The following is a 26,942-nucleotide window of genomic DNA, read 5'->3' as shown; positions in this document are numbered from 1 at the left end:
GTTTTTTTAATTTCTGTTCTTCTTCTTCTTCTTCTTCTTCTTCTGCTCTCTCATCTGGGGTTCTTCTTCAATGGCGAGTGTTGAAGGTGATGATGATTTCAGAACTTCTTTGTCAAGTGAGTAAGAAGAGGCAGATGATACTTGAGAAAATTTTCAATTTTTTTTTGTTTATTTGAGTTTTAACGGTGGGGTTTTGCTCTATAGAATCAAAATCAGCTTCGTAAAAGTTTCAATTTTTCTCGGGAAACGAGCTTTAAAAGAAAAAGAAAATAAACCCACCTTCTTATCTCTATAAGCTTCAAAGTTTACATTTTTTTTGTTGGTTTTGTTAATGGTTTTGCCGCGGAAATGTGACTGGTTAGGGTTTGTTTGATGTTAGGGTCTTATCAGGATCAACTATACACAGAGCTATGGAAAGCTTGTGCAGGTCCATTAGTTGAAGTTCCTCGTGCTGAAGAACGAGTTTTCTACTTCCCTCAGGGTCACATGGAACAAGTAATTTAACTGACCCCACAAAATTTCATCTCTTTTTTTACTTCCAATTTTGTTTTTTTACATCTCTCTTTACTAAATTTTGGGTTTCTTTTTGCAGCTTGTGGCTTCTACTAATCAGGGAATCAAATCAGAAGAAATACCTAAATTTAATCTTCCTCCAAAAAAGATACTTTGTCGAGTTCTTAATGTCACATTAAAGGCGGAGCATGAGACTGATGAAGTTTACGCTCAGATCACATTAAAACCAGAGGAACATGTAAGTTCTTCTTAACCCAAACCAAAAAGGAACAATTTTTACTTTCTTTTTTTTTTTTTTTTGGGTGGGATTAGTATTGATTGACTCAGTTTGTTGGGTTATTTGCAGCAAATTGAACCCACAAGTCTTGATCCACCTCTGGTTGAACCAGCTAAGCAAATGTTCCATTCGTTTGTTAAGATTTTAACGGCTTCAGATACAAGCACTCATGGTGGATTCTCTGTTCTTCGTAAACACGCCACTGAATGCTTGCCTGCCTTGGTAAAATATTATTCTTGCTTGTAAAAGTCCTCTCAATTTTAAAGAATCTTTGGTTTGATTTCTCACTCCAATTTACACTGTTTAGGATATGACTCAAGCTACTCCTACTCAAGAACTTGTGACTAGAGATCTTCATGGCTTTGAGTGGAGGTTTAAGCATATTTTCAGAGGTATTCAAACTAATCTTTAGTATTTTTTGTTTAAAGCTGTGTTTGGAGTAAATGAGTCATGAGGGTTGTTTGGGGTTTAGGACAACCTAGGAGACATTTGCTTACAACGGGTTGGAGTACATTTGTATCCGCGAAAAGACTTGTAGCTGGAGATGCTTTTGTGTTCTTAAGGTACTTCTCAAACTGAATTTGAGTCTGAAACTTCACTGGTCATGTTTTTAGGCTCATGAATTTAAGATAATGCCTTTGTGCTTTTAGGGGTGAGAATGGAGATTTACGTGTTGGAGTGAGGCGATTAGCTCGACATCAAAGCACGATGCCTACTTCGGTTATCTCAAGTCAGAGCATGCATTTGGGAGTTCTTGCTACTGCTTCTCATGCTGTGGGTTCAAAAACAATGTTTGTTGTGTTTTACAAGCCTAGGTATATAATTTCCTTCGATCATTTTGCTTATTTACATAGATTGCTTAGGACTCGTTAGGTTCAAGAAAAGTTCTGTCTTTGCAGGATAAGCCAATTCATAGTTGGTGTGAACAAGTATTTGGAAGCTATAAAGCATGGATTTCCCCTTGGTACACGATTCAGAATGAGATTTGAAGGAGAAGAGTCTCCTGAGAAAATGTAAGAATTCATTTCCTGTAAGAATTCATTTCCTCTGATCAGTCTTTTCAGTGTTCTTTGATTCTGAAATCTGGAGCGTCTTCAGATTTACGGGTACGATTGTGGGAACTGGAGATCTATCTTCAGAGTGGCCAGCTTCTAAATGGAGGTCATTGCAGGTTCAGTTAACCATTCCACGTTGTTTCCCTTAACCGGTTTACTTATTTACATGATCTTTCTATAATAATGTTCTGTCTCCCTCTTTCTTAGGTGCAATGGGATGAGCCAACAACAGTTCAGAGACCAGACAAAGTCTCACCATGGGAGATCGAGCCTTTCTTGCCAACATCCCCAATTACAACCCCTGCTCAACAACCACAATCGAAATGCAAGAGGTCAAGACCCATCGAGCCATCGGTTATAACACCATCTCCACCTAGTTTCTTGTACAGCTTCCCTCAGAGCCAAGATCCTGCCAATACATCCCTTCAACTGTTTCAAGATCCATCACTTGAGAGAAGTTCAGGTGGTTACTCCTCAAACAACAGCTTCTTAGCCGAGACTCCGCCTCCTCCTCCTCCTCCAACGAATGGTTGCTATAGGTTGTTTGGATTTGATCTCACAAGCAATCCCACTGCTCCAATCCTTCCAGACAAACAACCAAACGATACTTGTGGAGCTGCCAAGTGTCAAGAACCCATCACTCCAACCTCAATGAACGAGCAGAAGAAGCAACAAACATCCAGAAGTCGAACTAAAGTAAATCATCTTTATCACTTTCAAAATCTCATAATAATAGAATTACAACAATGGTTTGAAAATCTGATTTTTCTATGATTGGAAAGGTGCAAATGCAAGGGATTGCGGTTGGCCGTGCGGTTGATTTAACGCTGTTGAAGTCATACGATGAATTGATAAAGGAGCTTGAGAGGATGTTTGAGATTCAAGGACAGCTTCGTCCTCGGGACAAATGGGTCGTTGTCTTCACAGATGATGAAGGTGATATGATGCTTGCTGGTGATGATCCATGGAAGTAAGTAAACCAGTTTCCTTGTTTAGCTCAAATCAACTAATGTGAAATAAACCGGAACTGGTTTAACATGTGATTAGTTAAATCCTTTTTCCTCTCTTACCTTACGACTTACGAGTTACGATGTATTATTGAGTGTTCTGTTTTGTGTATATGAAATTGTGCAGTGAGTTTTGCAAGATGGCCAAGAAGATATTTATATATTCCAGCGATGAAGTTAAGAAGATGACAACAAAACGGAAGCTTTCTTCGTCGTTAGAGGGTTTAGATGTTAATTAAGGTTTAATCCGGCGACGTCGTTTTAGTACGTAAGGTTCCATAGAGTCTGTGTATATAAAGTTTTTTTTTCTTCATGTCAATTTTTTAGGTTGGCAATTTAAATATTTCGGTTTTGGGACAGTGGTTGATGGGTCGGTTCACATCTTTATGTACTTTGTTGTGTTCCATAACCATTCAATTTTCAAAACCAAGTATGTATATCAATTAGTTATGGGTTCGAAGATTCTAGTAATCAAATTAATTAAGGTAAGATTCTTTATGTACTTTGTTGTGTTCCGATACGAGATACTATCGAGATGTCGGCCAACGGTAAGCGGCTTAGAGTTGAGAAGGAGATGATGGGTCGTGAAGGTGGATTTTCGGTGGATGGAGAGAGTTTGGATATGTCTGTTGACTCTGGCTTGGTGGGTCCAGCTTGGTGGGTCCGAGTATGGGTGATGGTTTGATTGAGCCGGAAGTGGAAGCGGTTTTGGGGACTGATGGGGTTGCGTCACAGAAGGTTCTTTCAGTAGAAGCGTCTGGTGATCCGGTCGCGTAACAGTTATCCCCGGTGGTTTGAGTTTTATTGATTGTAGTCAAGATGAATTGCTTGCTCTGGAACTGTAGGGGGGCGAATAAACCCACTTTTCGAATATCAATTCGTTATATTTTGAAACGATTCCCTACGGACATTCTGGCTTTATTTGAGACTCATGCGGGTGGAAGTAGAGCTGACCAGATTTGTCAAAAATTGGGGTTTGCGAACTCGTTTAGAGTCAAAGTTGTAGGACAGAGTGGGGGATTGTGGTTGTTGTGGATATCGGACATTGGTAGTGTGGAGATTGTTGAATCGTCCGAGCAGTTTATTCATGCAAAGATTGTGAATGGGGTAGAGGTGTTGCAGCTTATAGTCGTCTATGCAGCTCCTACTGTTACTAGACGGAGTGGTCTCTGGGCAAAGTTGATGGAGGTCATTCATGGCATCTCTGGTCCGCTGTTAATTGGTGGGGACTTCAACACAATTGTCCGCGTGGATGAGCGTACTGGGGGGAATGGTCGTCTCTCTGCGGATTCATTAGCGTTTGGAGAATGGATCGACGACTTGTCTCTGATTGATCTTGGTTTTCAAGGTAACCAGTTTACATGGAAGAGAGGCAAGGTGGAGTCGAATTTTGTTGCTAAAAGATTGGATTGGGTCCTGTGTTGTGCTTAGACTCGATTACAGTGGCAGGAAGCTATNGGGGGGGGGGGGGGGGGGCGAATAAACCCACTTTTCGAAGATCAATTCGTTATATTTTGAAACGATTCCCTACAAACATTATGGCTTTATTTGAGACTCATGCGGGTGGAAATAGAGCTGACCAGATATGTCAAAAATTGGGGTTTGCGAACTCGTTTAGAGTCGATGTTGTAGGACAGAGTGGGGGATTGTGGTTGTTGTGGAGATCGGACATTGGTAGTGTGGAGATTGTTGAATCGTCCGAGCAGTTTATTCATGCAAAGATTGTGAATGGGGTAGCGGTGTTGCAGCTTATAGTCGTCTATGCAGCTCCTACTGTTACTAGACGGAGTGGTCTCTGGGCAAAGTTGACGGAGGTCATTCATGGCATCTCTGGTCCGCTGTTAATTGGTGGGGACTTCAACATTATTGTCCGTGTGGATGAGCGTACTGGGGGGAATGGTCGTCTCTGCGGATTCATTGGCGTTTGGAAAATGGATCAACGACCTGTCTTTGATTGATCTTGGTTTTCAAGGTAACCAGTTTACATGGAAGAGAGGCAAGGTTGAGTCGAATTTTGTTGCTAAAAGATTGGATCGGGTCCTGTGTTGTGCTCAGACTCGATTACAGTGGCAGGAAGCTATAGTGAAGCATCTTCCTTTTCTATCTTCTGACCACGCACCCTTGTACGTTCAACTTTCACTGGAACCAAAAGGGGATCCAAGGCGACGGTCATTTCGGTTTGAAGCAGCTTGGTTGAAGCAAGATAGTTTTAATGATTTGGTATCAACTTCTTGGAAGAGGGAGTTAAAGACACATGAGGCGTTGATGGAGCTACGTTTGATTTTACGTAAATGGAACAAGGAGGTCTTCGGTGATGTTCAGCGCCGGAAAGCGCAGCTAGTGGAGGAGATTCAAGCTGTTCAGGACTTATTGGATGTTTCTCAAACGGATGCTCTGTTACGAAAGGAAGAGGATTTGGTTAAAGAGTTTGATGTTTTACTTGAACAAGAGGAGGTCTTATGGTTTCAGAAGTCTCGAGAAAAATGGATTGTCCTAGGAGATAGGAACACCAGTTTCTTCCAGACTTCCACAATTATACGACGGAGAAGAAACCGCATTGAATGTTTAAAGAATGATGTGAGTATTTGGGTGTCGGATTCTCATGAGTTAGAAATTCTGGCAATCGAGTATTACCGCAGGCTGTATTCGATGGAAGATGTGGAAGCGGTAGTTGATAGGCTTCCACGTGAAAGTTTTATGAGGCTTACACAGGCAGAATGTTTCCTTTTGAGTAAGCCGTTTACTGCGGAAGAGATAGAGAATGCAATACGCAAGATGGGGAGTTTTAAAGCTCCGGGACCAGATGGATACCAACCAATCTTTTATCAGCAGTGTTGGGATGTGGTTGATGACTTTGTGGTAAGGTTTGTGCTTGAGTTTTTTGAAACTGGTGTTTTACCGCCTAATACAAATGATGCTCTGTTGGTGTTGATCGCGAAGGTGTTGAAGCCGGAACGGATTAGTCAATTCAGACCAATTAGTCTGTGTAATGTCTTGTTTAAGACTATCACTAAGACTTTGGTAGAACGGCTGAAGGATATGATCTCTAAGCTTATAGGTCCTGCTCAAGCTAGCTTTATCCCAGGCCGGCTGTCTATTCTATGAGACGCAAGAAGGGAAGAAAGGGATGGATGCTTTTGAAACTTGATCTGGAGAAGGCCTATGACAGAATTCGGTGGGACTTCTTGGAGGATACGCTTCTAGCAGCAGGGTTTACAGAGACTTGGGTTCGATTACAGTGTGTATCCGGACCATCTATGAGCCTTTTATGGAATGGGGAGAAGACTGGGCCCTTTACTCCGCAGCGAGGACTGCGTCAGGGGGATCCGCTGTCACCCTATTTATTTGTTCTTTGCATGGAAAGGTTGTGTCAGATGATTGATCTTTCGGTTGTGAATAAGAGATGGAAACCAATCCGTTTGTCGAGAGGTGGACCGCAACTCTCTCATATTTGTTTTGCTGATGACCTCATTCTGTTTGCAGAGGCGTCAGTAATACAAATAAGAGTGATTTGTGGCGTGTTGGAAGCTTTTTGTTCAGCCTCGGGACAAAAGGTAAGCTTCGAGAAGTCGAAAATCTTTTACTCAAACAATGTGTCTACTGAGTTGGGGAGATTGATCAGTGTAGAGAGTGGTATTCAGTCTACTCGAGACTTGGGTAAATATTTGGGTATGCCAATACTTCACAAGCGTATGAACAAAGAGACGTTCAATTCAGTTCTGGAAAGAGTTTCATCAAAACTAGCTGGGTGTAAGGGTAGAGTGCTCAGTTTTGCAGGTCGTTTGACATTGACGAAAGCAGTCTTATCTTCTATACCTGTTCACTCCATGTCAACTATAATCCTGCCCCAGTCTGTTCTCGCAGCCTTGGATAAAACTTCACGATCTCTCTTGTGGGGTAGTACACCAGAAAAGCGGAAGCAGCATTTAGTTGCTTGGGATACGGTATGTTTACCTAAAGCAGAAGGTTGTTTGGGTATTCGAGCGGCTAAGACCATGAATACAGCTCTTATTGCAAAGATTGGTTGGAGACTACTTAATGACAGAGACAAACTTTGGGCTAAAGTGGTGATCAGTAAGTATAAAGTGGGTTATTTTCAGGATACGTCGTGGTCTGCAGTGAAGAGTAATTGGTCCTCAACATGGAGGAGCGTAGGGGTTGGCTTCAGAGCGGTGGTTCTAACTGGTCATAGTTAGGTGATTGGTGATGGGCGTACTATCAAGTTCTGGACAGATAAATGGTTCTCACGGGATAATATGGCTGATAATTGTATAGGTGAGTTGGGACCTAATCATGAGTCAGGACTGGTTCGAGATTTCTGGATCGATGGTAGGGGTTGGGATATGGATCGGATTGCACCGCATTTACCGGTACATATGAGGGAGGAGTTAATGTCTGTAGTTGTTGATAACTTCACTGGGGCGACAGATAGATTATCATGGGGAAGGACCAATGATGGGGTCTTTACAGTAAGGTCGGCTTATGAGATGCTCATTCAGAATGGGATTCCACGACCAGACATGTCTGCGTTCTTCACACGAGTTTGGAGAATTGTTGTTCCGGAACGTGTACGCGTTTTCCTCTGGTTTGTAGGGCATCAAGTGTTAATGGTGAATGCTGAAAGACATAGACGCCACATATGTGACCCTGATGTCTGTACGGTATGTAAGGGTGGAGTGGAGACTATCCTACATGTTTTGCGCGATTGCCCTGCCATGTTAGGTGTTTGGATGCGGCTTGTCCCGAGGCAGAGGAGGGGTGAGTTTTTTTGTCAAACCTTGTTGGAATGGATATATGCGAATTTGAATGGGGCGGGGACCAAGGATGGTTTACAATGGTCAATAACTTTTGCTATGACTGTTTGGTGGGGCTGGAAGTGGCGGTGTATGAATGTTTTTGGTGAAACAGGTAAATGCAGGGATAGAGTCCAATTCCTGAAAGATCTATCTCGGGAGGTGGTGAATGCTAATCGTTCTTGTGCATAAGGGAGAGTGAGGATAGCTAGAGTGGAGCGCATGGTTTGTTGGCGATTCCCGGAACCCGGTTGGTTGAAAGTAAACACGGATGACGCTTCTCGTGGGAATCCTGGTCCAGCTACTGCAGGAGGTGTCTTGCGTGATGAAGCAGGTGCTTGGAGGGGTGGATTTTCGCTTAATATTGGACGGTGTTCGGCTCCCTTAGCTGAATTGTGGGGTGTGTACTATGGTTTGTACCTGGCTTGGGAGCAGCGAGCGGATCGGGTAGAATTGGAGCTGGATTCAGAGATGGTGGTGGGGTTTCTTAAGACATGGATAAGCAGGTATCATCCGCTGTCTTTCTTGGTACGGATGTGCCATGGCTTTATCTCAAAGGACTGGAATGTCCGGATTTCTCATGTGTATAGAGAAGCTAATTGTCCTGCCGATGGATTAGCAAGCTATGCGTTTTCTTTTCCTTTAGGTTTTCATAATTTTGTTTCAGCTCCGGCTTTTATTATTCCTCTGTTGGACGTTGATCTTCGTGGTCTTTCACGACCTCAGAGAGTTTGTTTGTAATTTTTCTATTTTAAGTTTTAAATAAATCACGGGGGGCTGTTGCCACCCGGTCTTCTACCAAAAAAACAACATTAGAAATATAAACTCGCTTAAACTGAAAACGTGGGAATCAATTACAGAGAAATATATTAAAAATAAACAGTTGCAAAACTAAATATTAAATGTCATTAATGCTTCTACACCAGGAGGTCTGGGGTTCGAGTCCCGGATAATACAATTTATTAATGGTGCAAATTAATGGAGGCAAATTTACAGACGATCTCCGCGCAATTATCGCCCATCATAGAGAAGGGAGGTCACCCGAATTGCCCATGGGATAAAAAAGAAAAAACTAAATATTAAATTTTATTTATTGTTCATATGAGGAAGCACCATATCGTCCTCTATCAAGTTCTTCGTGTGGTCTAACTTCAAATTTCCAACCTTATTATAATTGTAGCGGATTTTTCTTTAACAAAATGCAGATTTCGAAAGAAATCAATTTTATTTTTAGTTTGATTAAAACCATATATGAAATATAATTAATAATACTTTGGTTAATAATTGTCTATATCTTCGTTTAATTTGGATTTGACTTATGAAGAAAAAAAACCAATACAAATTTGTCAAACTTAAGTGTTTTTTTTGTTAAGCAACACTTAAATTTGTCAAAGTTAAGTGTTGATGTAATGGTTTTGTACTTATGTACTACTGATAGATTATTGTAGACTATGGAGCAACTGTTTTACTTGCTCAGAACAATAAAACCTTGGAGCTAGCGTCTACAAAACATTTCAACTTAACTGAGGAAAAAAAAAATCAGTCAAAATAAAACATGTAAAAAAAACACTCGTACTCAAATAATATTATACGAGATACAAATATTATATTCCCTTAAGATACAATCAAACAAAACTAATAATCGTTATACATTAAAAACTAATAGGTGCCGTGACAGAAAACAAAATTAAATAAGGTGTTGTAGTTGTATTTGTAGTTGTATATATATCATACTATATATGCGAATTTATTCTGACTAATTTTCCCCAACAACAATAAGGCTATGGTTTGACTTTCAGTTCGAGCAATGGTTGTATAGTAGTCTCTAGTCGACAAATACTGAAATATCGAGCGTTGGATGTTCAATGACAATTACATACATTTAATCCTTTGTCTTCTTTTTAAATCTTCTTACGAATCATAAAGCAGAAAATAAAGAACGATATATATGGCGAAAACCCCAAAAAAAGATCAGCAAGGACGACGATATGGGCATTGACGAAGAGAATAAGGAGGCGATGATGATGATCACATCTAAACTTCAACATGTCTTAGCCGCGAAATCGAGAAGGCTACAGTTCATGTCATCACCATTAGTAAAAAACCACGTATCACCGTCGTCATCACACTTGTCGTCGTCGTCTCCGAACACTGATGACTCATTCTCTCGAGCTTCGGTTCCTTTCTCGTGGGAAGAAGAACCTGGCAAGCCTAAACACCGTATTCTTCATCCTTCTTACTCCAAGTGTCTTGATCTGCCTCCGAGAATGCTCCTTCCTGGTGACTTTGCCAAAATGCACCTGACAGAGAAACATCGTCGCCGTCTCGCGGGATGGAAACGGTGGTTCCGGTTGAAGAAAGAGAGGGATGGTGAAGGTCATGTGGCCGGAAAGAGTAGATTTGTCTATCAATCGGATGATGAAGATGAAGATGATATGAAGACGTACACAAGAACAACTGGAGGTCTCGACTGTTTCTCTTACGTCACTAGTTGTTACTTCTGGGTAAAATAACCTTTTATATATATATATTTCATTCAGTCTAATGTTGCCCTGTCTTGTCTTAGAAGAAACCATAGATTCCATATGTGTTGTTTGTTTTGCAGGAAGTTCCATGGAAGAACAATAAGCTACAAAAATATTGCTTTTGAGTTTTGAGAGACGTGTTTTACTTTTTATAAATACCAGTGGTTAAGAATATTAACACAGTACGTCGTCTTTATATACTTGTACCAAATACTATCGAGTTATGGGCTTTTATGGGCCTAATGTAATTCCACGAAATCATAATGTAGTTATCGAATAAAACGAATTACTTCCATATTCTATGGTGATCGGAGCTGGATTCAATTGTATAAAATTTTAATTATAATATATCTCACATGGAAGATAGGATGTTGCTAAAAAAGTAATGTGGGGCATATATACATATAATGGAGAAATTAGTGGCTAGGATGCGGTGTTACTTCCATATGCGATAATCATTACATCAAATGGTCCTACAAATTATTTCTTTTGTATAAAGAGCTATTTCGAAATCTGATGGCTAAAATTTTCAAACCAACTGTTTGTGTTTTCATTCGTGTATACACATTTTGTCAGTTTTTTTAAACAAAAAGCAATTTCACAACTGTTGAGTGAATTCTTTGTTTGAGCCTTTGAGGAAGCTGTTCCCTGTTGGAGGTTTAACCGGTTCAATTTCGTTGATTCCTTTATTCCAAATCTAATTAGTTGGTGGGATTCTTGACCAAAAAAATTATATGTGGTTAAACCCAATTAAATTAATGGGCCATATATTAGAAAGGCCGGAGAATGGATCAACGGAAGCTTCTTCTAGGTGATTTGGTAGAGAACACGTGGACCGTGGTAGGTCGTTCAAGACTGAAGAAAACGGCAGACAAGGTAAAGCTAGAATAACAAAACGACACGAGAAGTGGAGATGATAGATTGGGTAGGAAAACACAGTTGTCAACATATTAAAAAAAACAGTCTCTTAGATTTCAAAAAAGCTAATCACGCCCCAAAACTGGGTTCCACCATCATCCTTTTTGTCGCTTCCTGTCGGTCCTCTTCCTAATTGTTTTCCAACCCCTCATCTTTTGACTATATACATAAATAACCGTTTAACTTTCTTTTGTTAATATTAGACCAAAAAAAATTCTAGAACTGTATCGATGTGAAAATTAGTTATATTATAGCCCATGAAATTTGTTTTTGGTAAAATATCCCGTTAAATTTGTGAGGCTTAAGTAAAAGGTACTGTTTAATTAAATTCCTCAACGGTCATCTGATTACATGAATGTGATTTTAATCATTCTTAGTACGTAAAGGAAGTTGCACGTTGGGTAATTAACGTTTTAATAACACGTGATTTTAATATCTTAAGGATGATTACCATTTATAAACGAAAAAGCTATATATATAACATAATATAAGTCGTGCAGTATTGTTTGTTTGAAAAGTTTCTTTGGTTTCTTATAATTGGCCTCGATTTTCAGTTTATGTGCTTTTACAAAGTTTTTATTTTAGTTATCTGATTAACGCGACATGTGTTGTGTAGCTTTGCCTATTTAAGAATAAAATCATATTAACTTTATGAAGCCATGTGTGGTGTAATGTGTATAGTGGTCCTTTCACGAAAAAAAAAAGCAGATCACAATTCAAATAAAGGGTGAAATTTTGGTGTACCTTTTTCTTCGTCGAAACAACATAACTAAAATAAGAGAAAGCATTATTTGCGTCCGAAGAATACTCCATATTCCTGTAAATACAGTCAACATATATTGTACTTTATATAAAGTTAGAAATTTTTAAAAATCATGTTTTATCGACCATATTAAGTCACAACTTTATCATAAATTAATCAGTAATTAGAATTTCTAAGTTCGCCACCGAATTTCGTAACCTAATCTACCGTAATAGATAAAATATACGGAATTATGAGATCTATGTAAGGATCTTGAAATTGCCAAGGTAATAATATATATCGACGGATCGTAACCCAACATATAATATTAATTACAAAATGGGTGGGCGGGAATAGTATACAACTCATAATTCCACTCACATTTTGTATTATTATGATATGAAAATTAATCAACATGCATAAAATAATACTATATTCATCTGTATATTATCGTATTAAAGATTTACAGTATCATCTTTGAAAACATAATTACACATGGTTTAGTGACAGAATTCAGTCCCAAATCATGAAATGATGACAAGTGATTCAAACAAATTTTAAACACCACGATCACGATGCGTATAACACTGTAATAATTACTCTATACTGAAGAAGATAAAATCACTAGTTTATATATTAAGCCAACCAATTTGTTAAATAGAGCAATCAATATTTTAGCCAGATATTTTTTTTCCTTTAAAAATATAGTATAAAAGAGGGACCAGAAAAGAACCAGAGAGGGAGGCCATGAGACATTATTATCACTAGTCAAAAACAACAAACCCTCCTTTTGCATTTTTTCATGTAAATTATTATTATATTTCAACTTTGCAGGTTTCTTCTCTTCTTCTTCTTCATCTTGGTTGCTTTCTTTCATCATCCATAAAGTGAAAGCTAACGCATAGAGCCATATCGTCCCAAAAAAAGCAAAAGTCCAAAAGAAAAACTCTCTCCAAAAACATTCTCTCTTTGTTCTTTACTAGCTCTTTAGTTTCTCTTTTCTCTCTCTCTCTCTGCCTTTCTCTTTGTCGAAGCTCATGGATGCTACGAAGTGGACGCAGGTACGTAAAAAGGATCTCTCTTAATTGCTATATCTGTTTGTTTCTTCTCTCTCTCTATCTCTCTAGCTATCTCTCTATCTCTCTCTTTATATCTCTACTCACATATACATATATACATGTTTGTGTATGCATGTATATGTATGAAGCAAGTTTTTGTTATGATGCATCTTGTGGTTTTTATATATACAGTCTTATATCTAGATCATATGTCTATATATGATGGGTTTGAATTTGGACTTTTACATATGAAAAATGCATGGGGAATTTTCCGTTTGAGATTTTCCAAGTTCTCGAATGGAGTTAAGGGACTTTTGTTCTTTATAAGTCACCTTTTCATGTGATTAATTTTTTAAATTCTGATAACTTATGGATAAAAAGGTATGATTTGTTAGTTACCTTTTGTTCTTGGTGCTCTGGTCATAACAATTTTTCTTAAATTGTAATTTAATTAGTCTCCTTTTTCTTGAATTATCTTTTCTTTTTAACGTGCCAATTATTTAACCTTTTAAAAACCTAGTATATGTATATATATATATATATATGTATATTTATGTTCGTTTGAGTATATTATTGCTTCAATTTAATTGATCTCATGGAGAGATTCAAAACTCCGTTTTGCTTGTGGTCTATAGTTTTGGCATGGTTAGTGATTATTTAAAGTCTATCTTAATTTTTAGGGGTTTCAAGAAATGATAAACGTAAAACCAATGGAGCAAATGATTTCTAACGTCAGCAACAACAACACATCGCAGCAACAGCCAACATTCATCGCCACTAACACAAGGCCAAACGCCACCGCATCCAACGGTGGTTCCGGGGGAAATAACAACAGCACGGCCACGACGATGGAAACTAGAAAGGCGAGGCCACAAGAGAAAGTAAACTGTCCGAGATGCAACTCAACTAACACAAAGTTCTGTTATTACAACAACTACAGTCTCACGCAACCAAGATACTTCTGCAAAGGTTGTCGAAGGTATTGGACCGAAGGTGGCTCTCTCCGGAACGTCCCTGTCGGAGGTAGCTCAAGAAAAAACAAGAGATCCTCAACACATTTAGCTTCACCTTCCAATCCTAAGCTTCCAGATCTAAACCCACCGATTCTTTTCTCAAGCCAGATCCCTAATAAGTCAAAAGATCTCAGCTTGCTATCTTTCCCGGTCATGCAAGATCATCATCATGGTATGTCTCATTTTCTTCAAATGCCCAAGTTAGAGAACAACAATACTTCATCCTCAATCTATGCTTCATCATCTCCTGTCTCAGCTCTCGAGCTTCTAAGATCTAATGGAGTCTCTTCAAGAGGCATGAACACGTTCTTGCCTGGTCAAATGATGGATTCGAACTCAGTCCTTTACTCATCTTTAGGGTTTCCAACAATGCCTGATTACAAACAGAGTAATAATAACCTTTCATTCTCCATTGATCATCATCAAGGGATTGGACATAACACCATCAACAATAACCAAAGAGCTCAAGATAATAATGATGATATGAATGGAGCAAGTAGGATTTTGTTCCCGTTTCCAGACATGAAAGAGCTTTCGAGCACAACCCAAGAGAAGGGTCATGGTAATAATACATATTGGAGTGGGATGTTCAGTAATACAGGAGGATCTTCGTGGTGAAAAAAAAAGGGTTAAAAAGAGATCTTGAACTTATTAGCTTTCTTTCTCTTTTTTTTACTTTTTTTACCTCCTTTTTTAATTATATTTTTTACTTTGATGATCTTTTGTTTTTTCTCACATGGGGTACTTTAGTTAAAGTTGTCAGAACTTAGTTTACAGAATGTCTTTTTATTCCTTTTTTCTGGGGTTTTTCCTTTTCTTTTGTTTGTTTAATCAGTCTTAAAAAAAAAAATAGTATGTCATAATTGGGTTGATGGTAATTTATATTTTTAGTAATCATATAGGGTCTACGTTCATGAGGAGTGCCAAGGGATATATGAGTAGGGTAGAAGAATAAGTGAATACGAGGGCTTCGTGTGTAATCAGTGAAATCTGTATTCATCATTTCTTCTATTTAATTTCGAGAAGTATTTGTGTAAACATATTCCGATCTATATATATTTTAAATTGTGTCAACCTAAAATTTTATAGTACATTTTCTCCTTGAGTATATTCTGTATTTGCAGCTTTAGACTTTTATATATTGACTATCCAGTGTTATCACTTGTCACTGTGAGTAACGATCTATATATTACATATCACCGTTAAGAATTGAATTGTTATTACACAGGTTATAAACGGTATTAGTGGAGTCTGACAGAAACAAAAATTATGGTAGTATAGTTTAATGTTGATACCGACGGGCGACGGATTTCAAAATTAGATAACTAACAGATGAATTACAAATTATATGATGGTGTAATACAAATAAGCACACTCATTTATCCCTACATTAATTCAGAAACTTATCTAGTTTGTTATCCAGATTAATATTCTACGCAATTGAAACACACTTCATGTTTAAAACAGCACGGAACACTAAAATAAAATCCCTACAACGAAAATCAAAATATACTTAATTAACAAACTAATGTAGTTTATCAAACGTGCCAAATCTGTCAAAATATGAAATAAAAAAAAATCTATAGAAAGATGTGTATTCTTTATTTTCGCCAATAATTTTTACTTTTCTTTGTCAATTAGTAATTAATTAGAAATTAAACCATTTTCAGCCTAAAACTTATAGATGTCATATTATATATGCTGATAAAAATAAAGATGATCGGAATCATTATCCACGAATAGTCATGATTATCAAATCCCAAAGCATCGCATTTTGGGGACACTTAATATAAATATACTTTATAGAGCTCCTTAGCTTTTTGACTTTTGTGCCCGTGCGTGAACGTAGCAATGTTTATCTTCTTTCATGTGAATATTTAGTTACTTGCAAAGGTGTTAAAATAATTTATATGATTATGTACAAACTAGCTAGATAATTTGTTATCAAAAATTACATTAGAATTTGTGAACATTCCTTTTTAATCAAAAATATACTAGCTAGAACGATAATTATTTTTGCTTTCAAAAAGATAGTTATTTATCATTTTAAACTAAGAAGTTTTATTTTATTTTATTTTATATAGCAAGTATTATTGAAATTGCATAAAATAAATAAAAGGTACAAAGGCTATGACGGCAGTCATACAGTTTTGAGAATTACTTAAGTTAAGTGAAGAGATTACAATAAAGTTTTCAAAATAAAAAAGTTAAAGCATGGAATTACATGGCAACAATGAAGTATTTTAAGTCTAAGTGTCTAAGTTAACCTGCCCCAACTAGAAGCCGTTTGTAACATTAATCACGTTAAGAGTTGTAGAGTTTGTAGTACATGTACATCTGTAAATTTGGTCATATTAGTTAATCATCATTATTTATATTGTATATAATAGTAATTAAATCTAATAAAGCAAGCACCCACTAAGATTCGGAGACGACGGCACGGTTTCCTTGAATTCTCGTTATTACCAGATTTACCGCAATGTCACATTCCACTCGACATTATTGTTTCCTCTTTAATAATTAATATGTAAATATAAGAATAATAATTAAACCATACCTCCACAGTTCATTCACCTAATCCGCTAACTAATCTTCCAACTAGTAGGAAAAAAAAGTATATACACAATTATCGTAAGTTATGCAATCTAGGTAACGACATACTATCGGCATATATTTTGAAGCAAATAATATTACACTTTTACCTTCTTCTTTTTTTAATCCACGAATGCGATTGATGTTGTTAGTTTACATATGATTAAGTTTCCAAATAAAAAGTGTCTTTTATTTGAGAAACAAACATAAACTATGGTACGTATACTACGTATATATTTGTTGTCGGAATAGGAAATGTAATTATGTAAATACTGAGTATGAACACATGATGATTAGTAGCTGGCTTGAAATGCGGAAGTAGATGCCCACTTTATAGTGCCCGCCAACCAAACATGAAATTTTCGTTGGGGTTTGTGTGTTGTGTTTTTGATTATTTAATTGCTGGACTATATATTTGAATACTACTAATAAAACTCTCTTTCTTTGTTCACCAATTTAATTATTCAAGATAAAATCAAACGCGATATTCTCCTAGTCTATAAGAAATCTAGATTTATCAGCGCGCATGGTCGCTTTTTATTCACAAAATAATTTAAGAAGAAAACAATACCGCAACGGATCGATGTCATGGAGTCAACTTCATTTATAAAATTAATTTAGAAAAGCTGTTGTTATCTTCAGGCCAAAGAAATCGAAGGAATAAAAAAAAAGGACATGTCTCATTAAATTTTTAAAATTAGTCAATATCAATTATACTAATGGAAAAGTTATAAAGACGAATTAACTACACACCGATTCTCAATCGCTTTTTTTCTTTTGCTTTTTAGATCATAAATTTCACATAATAATAATAATCTTGTACCACAAACAACGTCGTTGCAGTGACTAAAGAAATGATTCCTCATAAAGTTTTAGACCACTCGGCCCAGTTATATCCCACCTGATGCAGTAGTCTACGCTGCCCTTTAAGTTCGATAATTGTTGAAAACAAAGTATTGTTCCATGTGCATGCATATGGCAATGGACTACATTCTTATAAAAACTAACAAGTTATTATAGGAGTTGCATCAACTAAATTTCTTAAAGATTATGCTGAATTTAAAATTAAGGGATTTAGAATAATAATTACGAATCAAAAGAATTAGTACATGAACCAAGTACGAAGCAACCAAATCGTAAGCGCAATCAAATTCAAAGCAAGGCTTTCAGCTTTTATCTCTGATAATATCTCTAACTCTAAGGGATTAATTAATAATAGTCACACATAGCACAAGATCATAGCCCATAAAAGTACTTCCAAACTTGTATCATGCAATTCAAAACACGACATAGAAAAATCTACCCTTCTACTACTTGTCACAGACATTCTTGGTAGCTTCTGTTTCTTCGTCGTACTATCTTCTTCATGGTCTTCCTCTTGGGACTGGAGAGCGACTGTTCAATCATAAAACATTATAGGGACATCAATGAGAGAGTTGTTGAGTAAAAAAGAGTAAGAAGCCAAAGCCATTGTTATTTTTTACCTTCGGTAACGGTCATAACCAGGACTTCTTTGTCTACCATAATCAGAACTCCTACGTCCATAATCTGGACTCCTGCGTCTTTCATAAGCTGCTGGACCTTTGTACCTGTCGTACTCTGGGCTTCGAGGACGACCATAATCTGGACTTGGACGCCTACCATAATCAGGGCTTGGACGCCTACGGTACACAGGACTACGAGATCTTCTCGGGCTACGAGCACCGCCATATCGATCATTTCTTTCATCACCACCCTTCGCATACTCCACAGTGACAACCCTATCCAATATTTCGCTGAGGAAACAAAGGGGTTTTTTTTGGTGAGGCAAACCTATTGCATGTTTGGCAGAAAAAAAAAAGTAGCAAGAGAAAGTGTTGTTTATACCTTTTATTAGTAGCTTCAAGGGCTTTTGTGGCATCTTCTTGTGTTTCAAACTGAACAAATGAGAAGTTGCGTCTGATACGCACATTAATGACCTTACCATAGGGCTCAAAGTGCTTTTCAATGTCGTGCTCTTTTGTTCTTATGGGGTCAAAGTTAATGACAAACAGTGTATCCGTAGCCCTAGGCTTCTGATATAAAGCAGCCTTGCTATCACCACGAGACCTGGTGCGTTCCCCCTGAAAACCGGAAGATACTTAAGCAGTATTCCTAAATTCTATGAGGCAAAGTGAAAGCTTTCAATCAAAAGCATGAAAAATATAATACCTTTGCCCATTCGACTGATAACCTGCGTTTCTCATATCCAAAAGGAAAATTGTCAAGCTTGCGAATTGCGTCTTCAGCATCACGTTCATCCTCAAAGTACACAAAAGCAAATCCTGCAACCAAAAGTAAAAAAAAAACACAAAGAATCACAAAATGCAACACAAATAGTGACAATCCTCCAGTCCATTAACCTGCAAATGCTATAAAGATCAGCCAACAGAGCAAATCTTGTTTCCCCCCTAGAAAAAATAACTAAATAGATATACAACACCTGCATATATGTGAAGGCTGGTGTACATGATGAGATGTAGAGGCGTTCCATGATGTAGTAGTAGAAAAATCAAGAGTTGTAACATAACAAATTAAGGAGAAAAAAAACAATTCTGCGTGATTTGCTAGGCATGCTTGAACAACATTCTGAGTGTAGAAGTTCAGATAATGGCATGGGCAAAGGCATGATGGATTCAATAGACTTCCATCTGAACCATCGAAGATTGGTATAGACAAAGACAAATTCCAAAGTATCTCAAGAATCATCCAAGATTGGTAGGCACAACATGATAAAGGCAGGCATGAAAATGTAGAAATGTATATTGCAGGAAGAAGAAGAAGAAGAAGAGTAGCAATTTCTTGTTCCTTTGAAGAAAAGTTCCTGCGACCAAATAAACACTCAATACAAAGGCTCCTCTACTGCATTAAAACCCCTAGCACACTAAAATCTTCAACAACTATACACTAAACCTGAAAACCATGTATGTTAATGGAACTAGTTGAGCAAAGATGATTAAACAACCAGAAGAAAACAAAGCCTAGAATCCTAGATGAACAAGGAAATCAGAGTCACCGGCGCAGAAATTAGAAGACACTATACCAGTTTTCATGTCAACTCGGTCGACTCTCCCATACTTTCCGACCAATTTTTCCAATTCCGACTGGCGAGTTTCGTACTCGAAATTCCCGACGAACACTGGCTTCATCTTTTCTTTCACCTAAATCAGCAAAGTCCTAACGAAAGATCCAATAACACGAAAATTAGAAAGAGATAGCCTAGATGAGATGGTAGATCGATAAGAGCAAGTAGAATCATCAGAGAATTTTTTTTACCTTGGAAGAAGCTAGTTGATGCCAAGCAAACCCTAGACGACGACGACGCTCGGCGAAGAAAAAGCTGAGTCTCTTGGTTGACTTAAAAACCCCCAACATGTTATCAGGGGCAAATTCGGAAATTCAAATATTTATAATGGGCCTTATTTACCCAGATGGGTGATCGATCTCGTTTTAAAATAAATAGTACACTCCACAATTTCAGAAAGCCCAACTGAATTTTCGTAGGCCCGTTATATAAGTAATTTTTGTGTAGTAATTGTCAACACTGTTACAAAATAAAAATTAACAGTTGGATATAATCATATAAGTCATCATGGCTGAAGCAAATTAAAAAATAAAAAAATAAATAAATTGATGTAGTGTCCAGTTTTGTGACACGTGCAGCGTCCACAGAGTTCTCTTATCTGTTTGGCTCATTCGTTTTGCGGTCCTTGTTACTTGGCTCTTTTGCAATATCTCTCTGTCTCGAGTTCGCCAGAGAGAGACAGAGTGAGTATGGCGACCACACTTCATTGTCTCTCCACACTTCATCTTCTTCCTCGCTCCCATCACCCTAAAACCCTAAACTCTCTCAAACCAATCACCAAATCACAACCATGCAAAATCCCGGATATACCTTCGAGTCCCGACGCTCTCCAACTCCTTAAATCTTCATCTCTCCCTCTCGCAGTCATCGCATTGCCTTTATTTCTCGATCCACAGGTAAGTTTCGCAATATCTTTCCCCAGTAGTAGTTTGGTAGTTTCACATTGTAACAAAAAGAACCCATAAATCAAGATTTCTCTGGTTTAAAAAAGGATGCGGCAGCAGTTGGAGGAGAGTTTGGGATCTTGGAAGGGAGATCATTTGCGTTGATACACCCAATCGTGATGGGAGGTTTGTTCGCGTACACTCTATGGGCTGGTTACTTAGGTTGGCAATGGAGACGTGTCCGCACGATACAGAGTGAGATTAGTGATCTCAAGAAACAGCTTAAACCAACTCCTGTTTCTCCTGATGGATCCACAGCCGTTGATTCTTCGTCTCCTCCTTCTGCGACTGAGCTTCAGATCAAACAGCTGACGGAAGAGAGGAAAGAGTTGGTCAAAGGGTCTTATAGAGACAAACACTTCGACGCTGGCTCTGTTTTGTTAGGCTTTGGTGTTTTGGAATCTGTCTTTGGTGGACTTAACACTTATCTTCGTACCGGTAAACTCTTCCCCGGTCCTCATCTTTNTTCGTAGGCCCGTTATATAAGTAATTTTTGTGTAGTAATTGTCAACACTGTTACAAAATAAAAATTAACAGTTGGATATAATCATATAAGTCATCATGGCTGAAGCAAATTAAAAAATAAAAAAATAAATAAATTGATGTAGTGTCCAGTTTTGTGACACGTGCAGCGTCCACAGAGTTCTCTTATCTGTTTGGCTCATTCGTTTTGCGGTCCTTGTTACTTGGCTCTTTTGCAATATCTCTCTGTCTCGAGTTCGCCAGAGAGAGACAGAGTGAGTATGGCGACCACACTTCATTGTCTCTCCACACTTCATCTTCTTCCTCGCTCCCATCACCCTAAAACCCTAAACTCTCTCAAACCAATCACCAAATCACAACCATGCAAAATCCCGGATATACCTTCGAGTCCCGACGCTCTCCAACTCCTTAAATCTTCATCTCTCCCTCTCGCAGTCATCGCATTGCCTTTATTTCTCGATCCACAGGTAAGTTTCGCAATATCTTTCCCCAGTAGTAGTTTGGTAGTTTCACATTGTAACAAAAAGAACCCATAAATCAAGATTTCTCTGTTTTAAAAAAGGATGCGGCAGCAGTTGGAGGAGAGTTTGGGATCTTGGAAGGGAGATCATTTGCGTTGATACACCCAATCGTGATGGGAGGTTTGTTCGCGTACACTCTATGGGCTGGTTACTTAGGTTGGCAATGGAGACGTGTCCGCACGATACAGAGTGAGATTAGTGATCTCAAGAAACAGCTTAAACCAACTCCTGTTTCTCCTGATGGATCCACAGCCGTTGATTCTTCGTCTCCTCCTTCTGCGACTGAGCTTCAGATCAAACAGCTGACGGAAGAGAGGAAAGAGTTGGTCAAAGGGTCTTATAGAGACAAACACTTCGACGCTGGCTCTGTTTTGTTAGGCTTTGGTGTTTTGGAATCTGTCTTTGGTGGACTTAACACTTATCTTCGTACCGGTAAACTCTTCCCCGGTCCTCATCTTTATGCCGGTGCAGGTACCTTAACCAAATCTCTCGTTTTTACTTTTCTCATTCTTTATTTTGTGTCTGACTGATGGTACTGAACAAAGTTGTGTGATCTTGGAATATGCATAGAAAGGTTACAATCCGGTTTTTGATGTTTGGTTTGATGCGGTTTAAGTTTTGATCCGAGTTTTGGATTTTAGTTATATTGTTTCATTTCAGTAGTGTCGTTTATATTTGTCTAGTATGTGTATAAAAGTCGTGAAATTTGAGTTGATGGGTCGGTGGTGGTGGCAGGAATAACGGTGCTATGGGCTGCCGCGGCGGCATTGGTGCCGGCGATGCAAAAAGGGAACGAGACGGCGAGGAGTCTACACATAGCGTTGAATGCAGTGAACGTTCTTCTTTTCATTTGGCAAATCCCTACAGGTTTTGATATCGTTCTTAAGGTCTTTGAGTTCACTAAATGGCCATAGATCCCATATTTTGGGGGATGTGGTATTATGAGTCTTGACTGAATTATATATGCAACTTTTGTCTTTTTGAGGTTTGTAAATGATGAATTGTAAAAATCATGCAAATTAGAGTGAATGTTAGAATAATGGTGGTTCAGTAATACTCTTCCTTTCACATGGTACTGTTTCAGAGTTTTTGTAATGATTTTAATGTACAAGGAATCTAGTCATTTGGTTCATGTTGAAAAGATTATTTTCATTATTTTCGTTTAAAATGACTTCTACTGATTTTGCTTTTAATCTGATTATAATTAGATAGATGTTATTTTAAACGAAAATAATGAGATTGGGAGTTCTCGTGGTCGAATTTGTGAAATCCAAAATTCGTGTTTTGCTTGTTAAGTTTGGCATCAACTATTTTCACTCCAAAACTTCTCCAAATTCGGTTTTATATTGTCAAATCAGGAAAGCCAATACAGCAAGAAAAGAAATATTAAGCCTCGTTGAACTGCAATGAACAAATAAAGAGTATGTATCTACCAATTATATATCAACATACAAACAAATAAATAAAATGCTTTCAATATAGCTACAAGCCTACAATTGATGATACTAGTCGTGAATTGTGGTTTTCAAAGCTGCATCTGATACCTTTCTGTTCACATTGTTTTATTTTGTCTTTATTTGTAATTATGTCATAACACGACGACGCCTATAAATATAAAACGACCCTAAGCTATACCTAAATCCAACACCATTGCTTTAATCTTTATCATTTATCAAATCAAATAGCATAATTTACAAAAATCAATTAATGTCGAACCGTCGATCAGGTCGTTCCTGGTACCGTCTCTCTAGCATCGTTCGACCCACAGCATACTCATCACGCGACCCATCCTCTCCCAACTACGTCTTCGAACCACCATTGTCTCCGACTGCTTCACCCTCACCTCCTCCGCCACCAAGATCTCCACCAAAGGAAGTCCGAGAGGCTAAACCGAGTCCAGTTTTATCGCCACGGCCGTCTATAAAATACGAATCACCTAAGCGGAGGCACGAACGCGAGACCGCTAGTCAGAAAATACTTACATTTTCAGACAATACAAACCTCGTGCATGGACCAAAAAAGGAACAACAACACGATGATAGACTGTCTCTGGCTGCTCCACCTTCACTTCCTCCACCGCCGAGATCTCCACCAAATGAAGTCGGAGAGACTAAACCGAGTCCGGGTTTATTGTCAAGGTCTATAAAATATGAACCACCTAAGGAACAAGAACAACAATCCTCGTACATGGACCAAACAAGGAACAACAAGAACACGATGATGTCTCCGGCTGCTCAACCTTCACATCCGCCGCCTCAGCTGATGTCCCCGCCATTACGTCCTCCGTCGCCAGAGAAAGTCCAAGAGGCTAAACCGAGTCTGTTTACGTCGTCACCTTCCATAAATCACGAACCACCTAAGCCTAGGCAGGAACGCGAGACCACTCATCAGGAAAGCATACTTACATTATCGGAGAAAACAGACATCGTACACGGACCAAACGAAACGTTATTTCCTGAGTCTGATGATGACGTCATAATGGGCACACAAAGCGTCATAACTATTTCAGGTGAAAACAAAGGAGCTGTGATGGAGATCCTACGGTCGGCGAGCAAGACACGTGAACCATATTTGTTTAGTAACGACGCCAAGAAAACTGCGGAGGAAAAGTCAAAATCAAAATCAAAGTCAAAGTCAAAGTCAAAGAACCATAACAATAATGGTGAAAATCGTTTCGTGAACAGTAACGTTCAGATCATAAACGGCTCCGTCGTCTACAACTCGTCGGAGACTCATCATGATCCTGGCGTTCATCTTAGCCTTTACCGGAAACCTAGCTTCGGCAATGGTTTTATTATCAAGGACCATGGAAATGGCTACACCAGCTCAATCAACTAAACAATGAACAAAAACTAAATTAAATAATTAAAACGGTGACATTATTGAAAATAATAAGATATGATTGTGTCAAATAATACTGGGCTTTAATATTACTAGTAGGGATGTCTATCAGTTTGATCTAAAAGTTTGTAAATAAATGTGATAATGTTTACGTTGATGGCCATCAACTCTCATTCAAGCCCAATATCTGTTTATACACATAAGTAGGTTTTTTGTAGATACTTGGACTAAAAGCAAACGAAATTGTCATACAAGATTAGTTTTGGTCTAGGAATACGTATATGGGCATTATAGTTTTTACGATCACTTTTATTGAGAAACATACATGACATCATTGTGAAGACCTCTCAGCAACCAGTGAAGATGCTTCGACCATAAAAACTTTCTTTATAGATACTTGTCTACTTTTAAGATCTCTCAATTGTATATACGATTAGACCACAATTTTTTCAAATCTTGTCATATTTTGTTCTTTCCTAATGCTTTTGTGCCTGCTTCTCACTGGACCAAAAATATCACCAGCCTTAATAATTCATGTATCACAATCTTTGTAATATATAAATATAAATTCTGTAACTCTTATTTTAATGATTTTATGTTCGACCACACAACAGCTGTACTGTAATATATGTACTAAAAATTAAAGAAACTTAATCATTTTATAAAACAATATTAAATCATGGAAATTATATATTAATATTTTCTTAAAAGAAACAAATTGTCATGTGGTAGACCACTAGTAAATTAATTATAGGAAAAGCACATATAAAAATACTATATATCCAAAATATATCTTCATTTACTGAATTAGAAAATTAGAAGAAGAAAAAAACAAAAAACAACAAAAACGCTGTGTTTCTAATGAAAACAATGTGTTTTAATTGACGGCGGCGGTTACCCTAAGATCATTGACGGCGGCGGTTGAGAACTCAGTTCTCGTCGTGTAAACAAGCAAAAGACAAACTTCACGGCGGCGGTTTAGAACAAATCTCAGATGATAAAGACCAAATACAAAAAAAAAAAGAAAACCATGATAGATCTATCTCGTCGTTTCCTCCACACCACCACCCTCATCCTCAATCTTCATCCACAATTTCGCAAAGGTGCTCATAACCCGTACAAATCTTATCGTGGCACATGAATCCAGCAACAAACGAAACAATGGCCACCATTGGCAGATGCAGCTACGATAAACACCAAAATGATTAACACGGCAGAACTGATCAAACCACCAAACATTTTCCAAACATCTTCGAAAAAAACTTTGAGAGGGAGAGTCATAATAATTTATTTTTTTGTTTGAGAATAATTTTTTTTTCCCTAATACATAAAAAAAATCTGACTGACGGAGAGAGGTGTGTTTATATAGAAGAAAGAAAGAGGGGAAAAGAGTATTATCGTCTTAAAACTAAGTTTTTGAGTGGAGTAGACTCCAAGAGGAATAGTCTCCAAGCTAAAGTGACCTAAACGAGGCCAATACTAATGGACGTCAATTGATATGGGTCTGAGGTCCTTTTTTCATCAAGTTTAAACTGTAAGGTCCTATAAATATTACAATATATATAGGCTTGTACATAAGGGTTTTGTTCATACTAATTACATAAGTATCCTTTATTATATATGTACTCTCTATATAAACAACAAAAGTTCGTCGTATCAAACCTTTAGGAAATCAAAACGATAAGTAACACTTGAAAGAGAATATGTATTCTTAATTTTCATATTTGTTTATTACATTAAGACTTTTTAGCAGATGAAAGTGCTAATTCAACGTAGGATATATATATATATATATATATCTATTGAACGTTTAGATATTTCCTCTCTGACCATGGTATTGATTTTTTGACCAATTTGGGTAGGTTGGACCGATATCTAGAGAAAGCCTAACAAGTAAAAATCAATTATTATGTTTATAACTTCGAATGAAGACGTCCTTCGAGTACATGGATACGTAACACATGTAAAACATTCATGCATGGTCGTCCAAAAGTGAGATAAACATCGAGTATATATATATTAGCCACTAAAGAAACTAACAAAGTAACAAGTAAAAAAAACCAATTTATATTTATTAATTGAAGATATTAAATAGAGAATCCAATTTGTTTAAAGGCATGGACCATAAAAACTAGACTAGAAGAACCCAATCTTACTAAATGTTAACGCCATTTTTATTATGTCTAACGTCGATTAGAGTCGGACATCAAGTCTCCGAGAAGCAAGAACATATTATGAAGTCACTTATCCAACCGACCTTGTGTGCAGACGTTGGTTTATATGTATTAGACTTTTTAAATAAAAACAAACTGTAGTTAACTAAAAATATCACAAACAGAAAATCGAACCATTAAAAATTTTGGTTAATCAAATATCATAATGGTTTTACACAAAGATAAATGTCTAACAAAATATGATATCTACATAATACATAATCTTTGCCCTCAAATCAGAGCCTTTCAAATTGCAGCTCTTGTAAGACTATTTTCTGAAAAATTAAAACAATGTTTATCCAAACTACGGTAATATATTTGGAAAAATTGTAAATCATTTGTTA

General features: G+C 37.5%; 6 protein-coding genes across 9 annotated transcripts; 5 read left to right on the top strand and 1 right to left on the bottom strand.

Moving 5' to 3' along the window:
* Positions 20–3,341, top strand: LOC104699699 (auxin response factor 18-like). The gene is made up of 12 exons (XM_010415039.1): positions 20–116; positions 380–495; positions 593–751; positions 860–1,012; positions 1,098–1,182; positions 1,263–1,353; positions 1,441–1,605; positions 1,690–1,803; positions 1,889–1,961; positions 2,053–2,541; positions 2,628–2,815; positions 2,980–3,341. The coding sequence occupies exons 1-12, from the start codon at positions 71–73 to the stop codon at positions 3,089–3,091; spliced, it is 1,791 nt and encodes a 596-aa protein (XP_010413341.1). The 5' UTR covers positions 20–70; the 3' UTR covers positions 3,092–3,341.
* LOC104699698 lies at positions 9,518–10,449 on the top strand. Its single transcript, XM_019227321.1, has 2 exons — positions 9,518–10,149; positions 10,251–10,449. Exons 1-2 carry the CDS (start codon positions 9,634–9,636, stop codon positions 10,293–10,295), a joined length of 561 nt encoding a protein of 186 aa, XP_019082866.1. The 5' UTR covers positions 9,518–9,633; the 3' UTR covers positions 10,296–10,449.
* On the top strand, positions 12,647–14,992 carry LOC104699697 (dof zinc finger protein DOF3.7). Of its 3 annotated transcripts, XM_010415038.2 has the most exons (3): positions 12,651–12,891; positions 13,569–14,073; positions 14,158–14,992. In XM_010415038.2, exons 1-3 carry the CDS (start codon positions 12,868–12,870, stop codon positions 14,517–14,519), a joined length of 891 nt encoding a protein of 296 aa, XP_010413340.1. In that variant the 5' UTR covers positions 12,651–12,867; the 3' UTR covers positions 14,520–14,992. The 3 variants fall into 3 exon arrangements, with proteins under 3 accessions (XP_010413339.1, XP_010413340.1, XP_019082865.1); XM_010415037.2 differs by having other exon boundaries at positions 12,647–12,891; positions 13,569–14,992; XM_019227320.1 differs by lacking the exon at positions 12,651–12,891 and adding an exon at positions 12,942–13,269 and having other exon boundaries at positions 13,569–14,992.
* On the bottom strand, positions 17,613–19,851 carry LOC104699696 (serine/arginine-rich splicing factor RS31). 2 transcript variants are annotated; one of them, XM_010415035.1, is made up of 6 exons: positions 19,788–19,851; positions 19,555–19,688; positions 18,684–18,796; positions 18,360–18,595; positions 17,978–18,268; positions 17,613–17,888 (listed from the first exon to the last, which is right to left on the bottom strand). In XM_010415035.1, the coding sequence occupies exons 2-6, from the start codon at positions 19,658–19,660 to the stop codon at positions 17,858–17,860; spliced, it is 777 nt and encodes a 258-aa protein (XP_010413337.1). In that variant the 5' UTR covers positions 19,661–19,688; positions 19,788–19,851; the 3' UTR covers positions 17,613–17,857. The 2 variants fall into 2 exon arrangements, with proteins under 2 accessions (XP_010413337.1, XP_010413338.1); XM_010415036.1 differs by lacking the exons at positions 19,555–19,688; positions 19,788–19,851 and adding an exon at positions 18,955–19,133.
* Positions 21,219–22,696, top strand: LOC104699695. Its single transcript, XM_010415034.2, has 3 exons — positions 21,219–21,490; positions 21,586–22,015; positions 22,280–22,696. Exons 1-3 carry the CDS (start codon positions 21,284–21,286, stop codon positions 22,456–22,458), a joined length of 816 nt encoding a protein of 271 aa, XP_010413336.1. The 5' UTR covers positions 21,219–21,283; the 3' UTR covers positions 22,459–22,696.
* Positions 23,252–24,382, top strand: LOC104704146 (pollen-specific leucine-rich repeat extensin-like protein 1). Its single transcript, XM_010420278.1, has one exon. It carries the CDS (start codon positions 23,252–23,254, stop codon positions 24,380–24,382), a length of 1,131 nt encoding a protein of 376 aa, XP_010418580.1.

Source organism: Camelina sativa, chromosome 7 (assembly GCF_000633955.1).
Source record: "Camelina sativa cultivar DH55 chromosome 7, Cs, whole genome shotgun sequence".
Taxonomy (NCBI): Eukaryota; Viridiplantae; Streptophyta; class Magnoliopsida; order Brassicales; family Brassicaceae; genus Camelina; species Camelina sativa.
The sequence above is the reverse complement of the archived record's forward strand: the minus strand, read 5'-3'. Positions and strand labels throughout refer to the sequence as shown.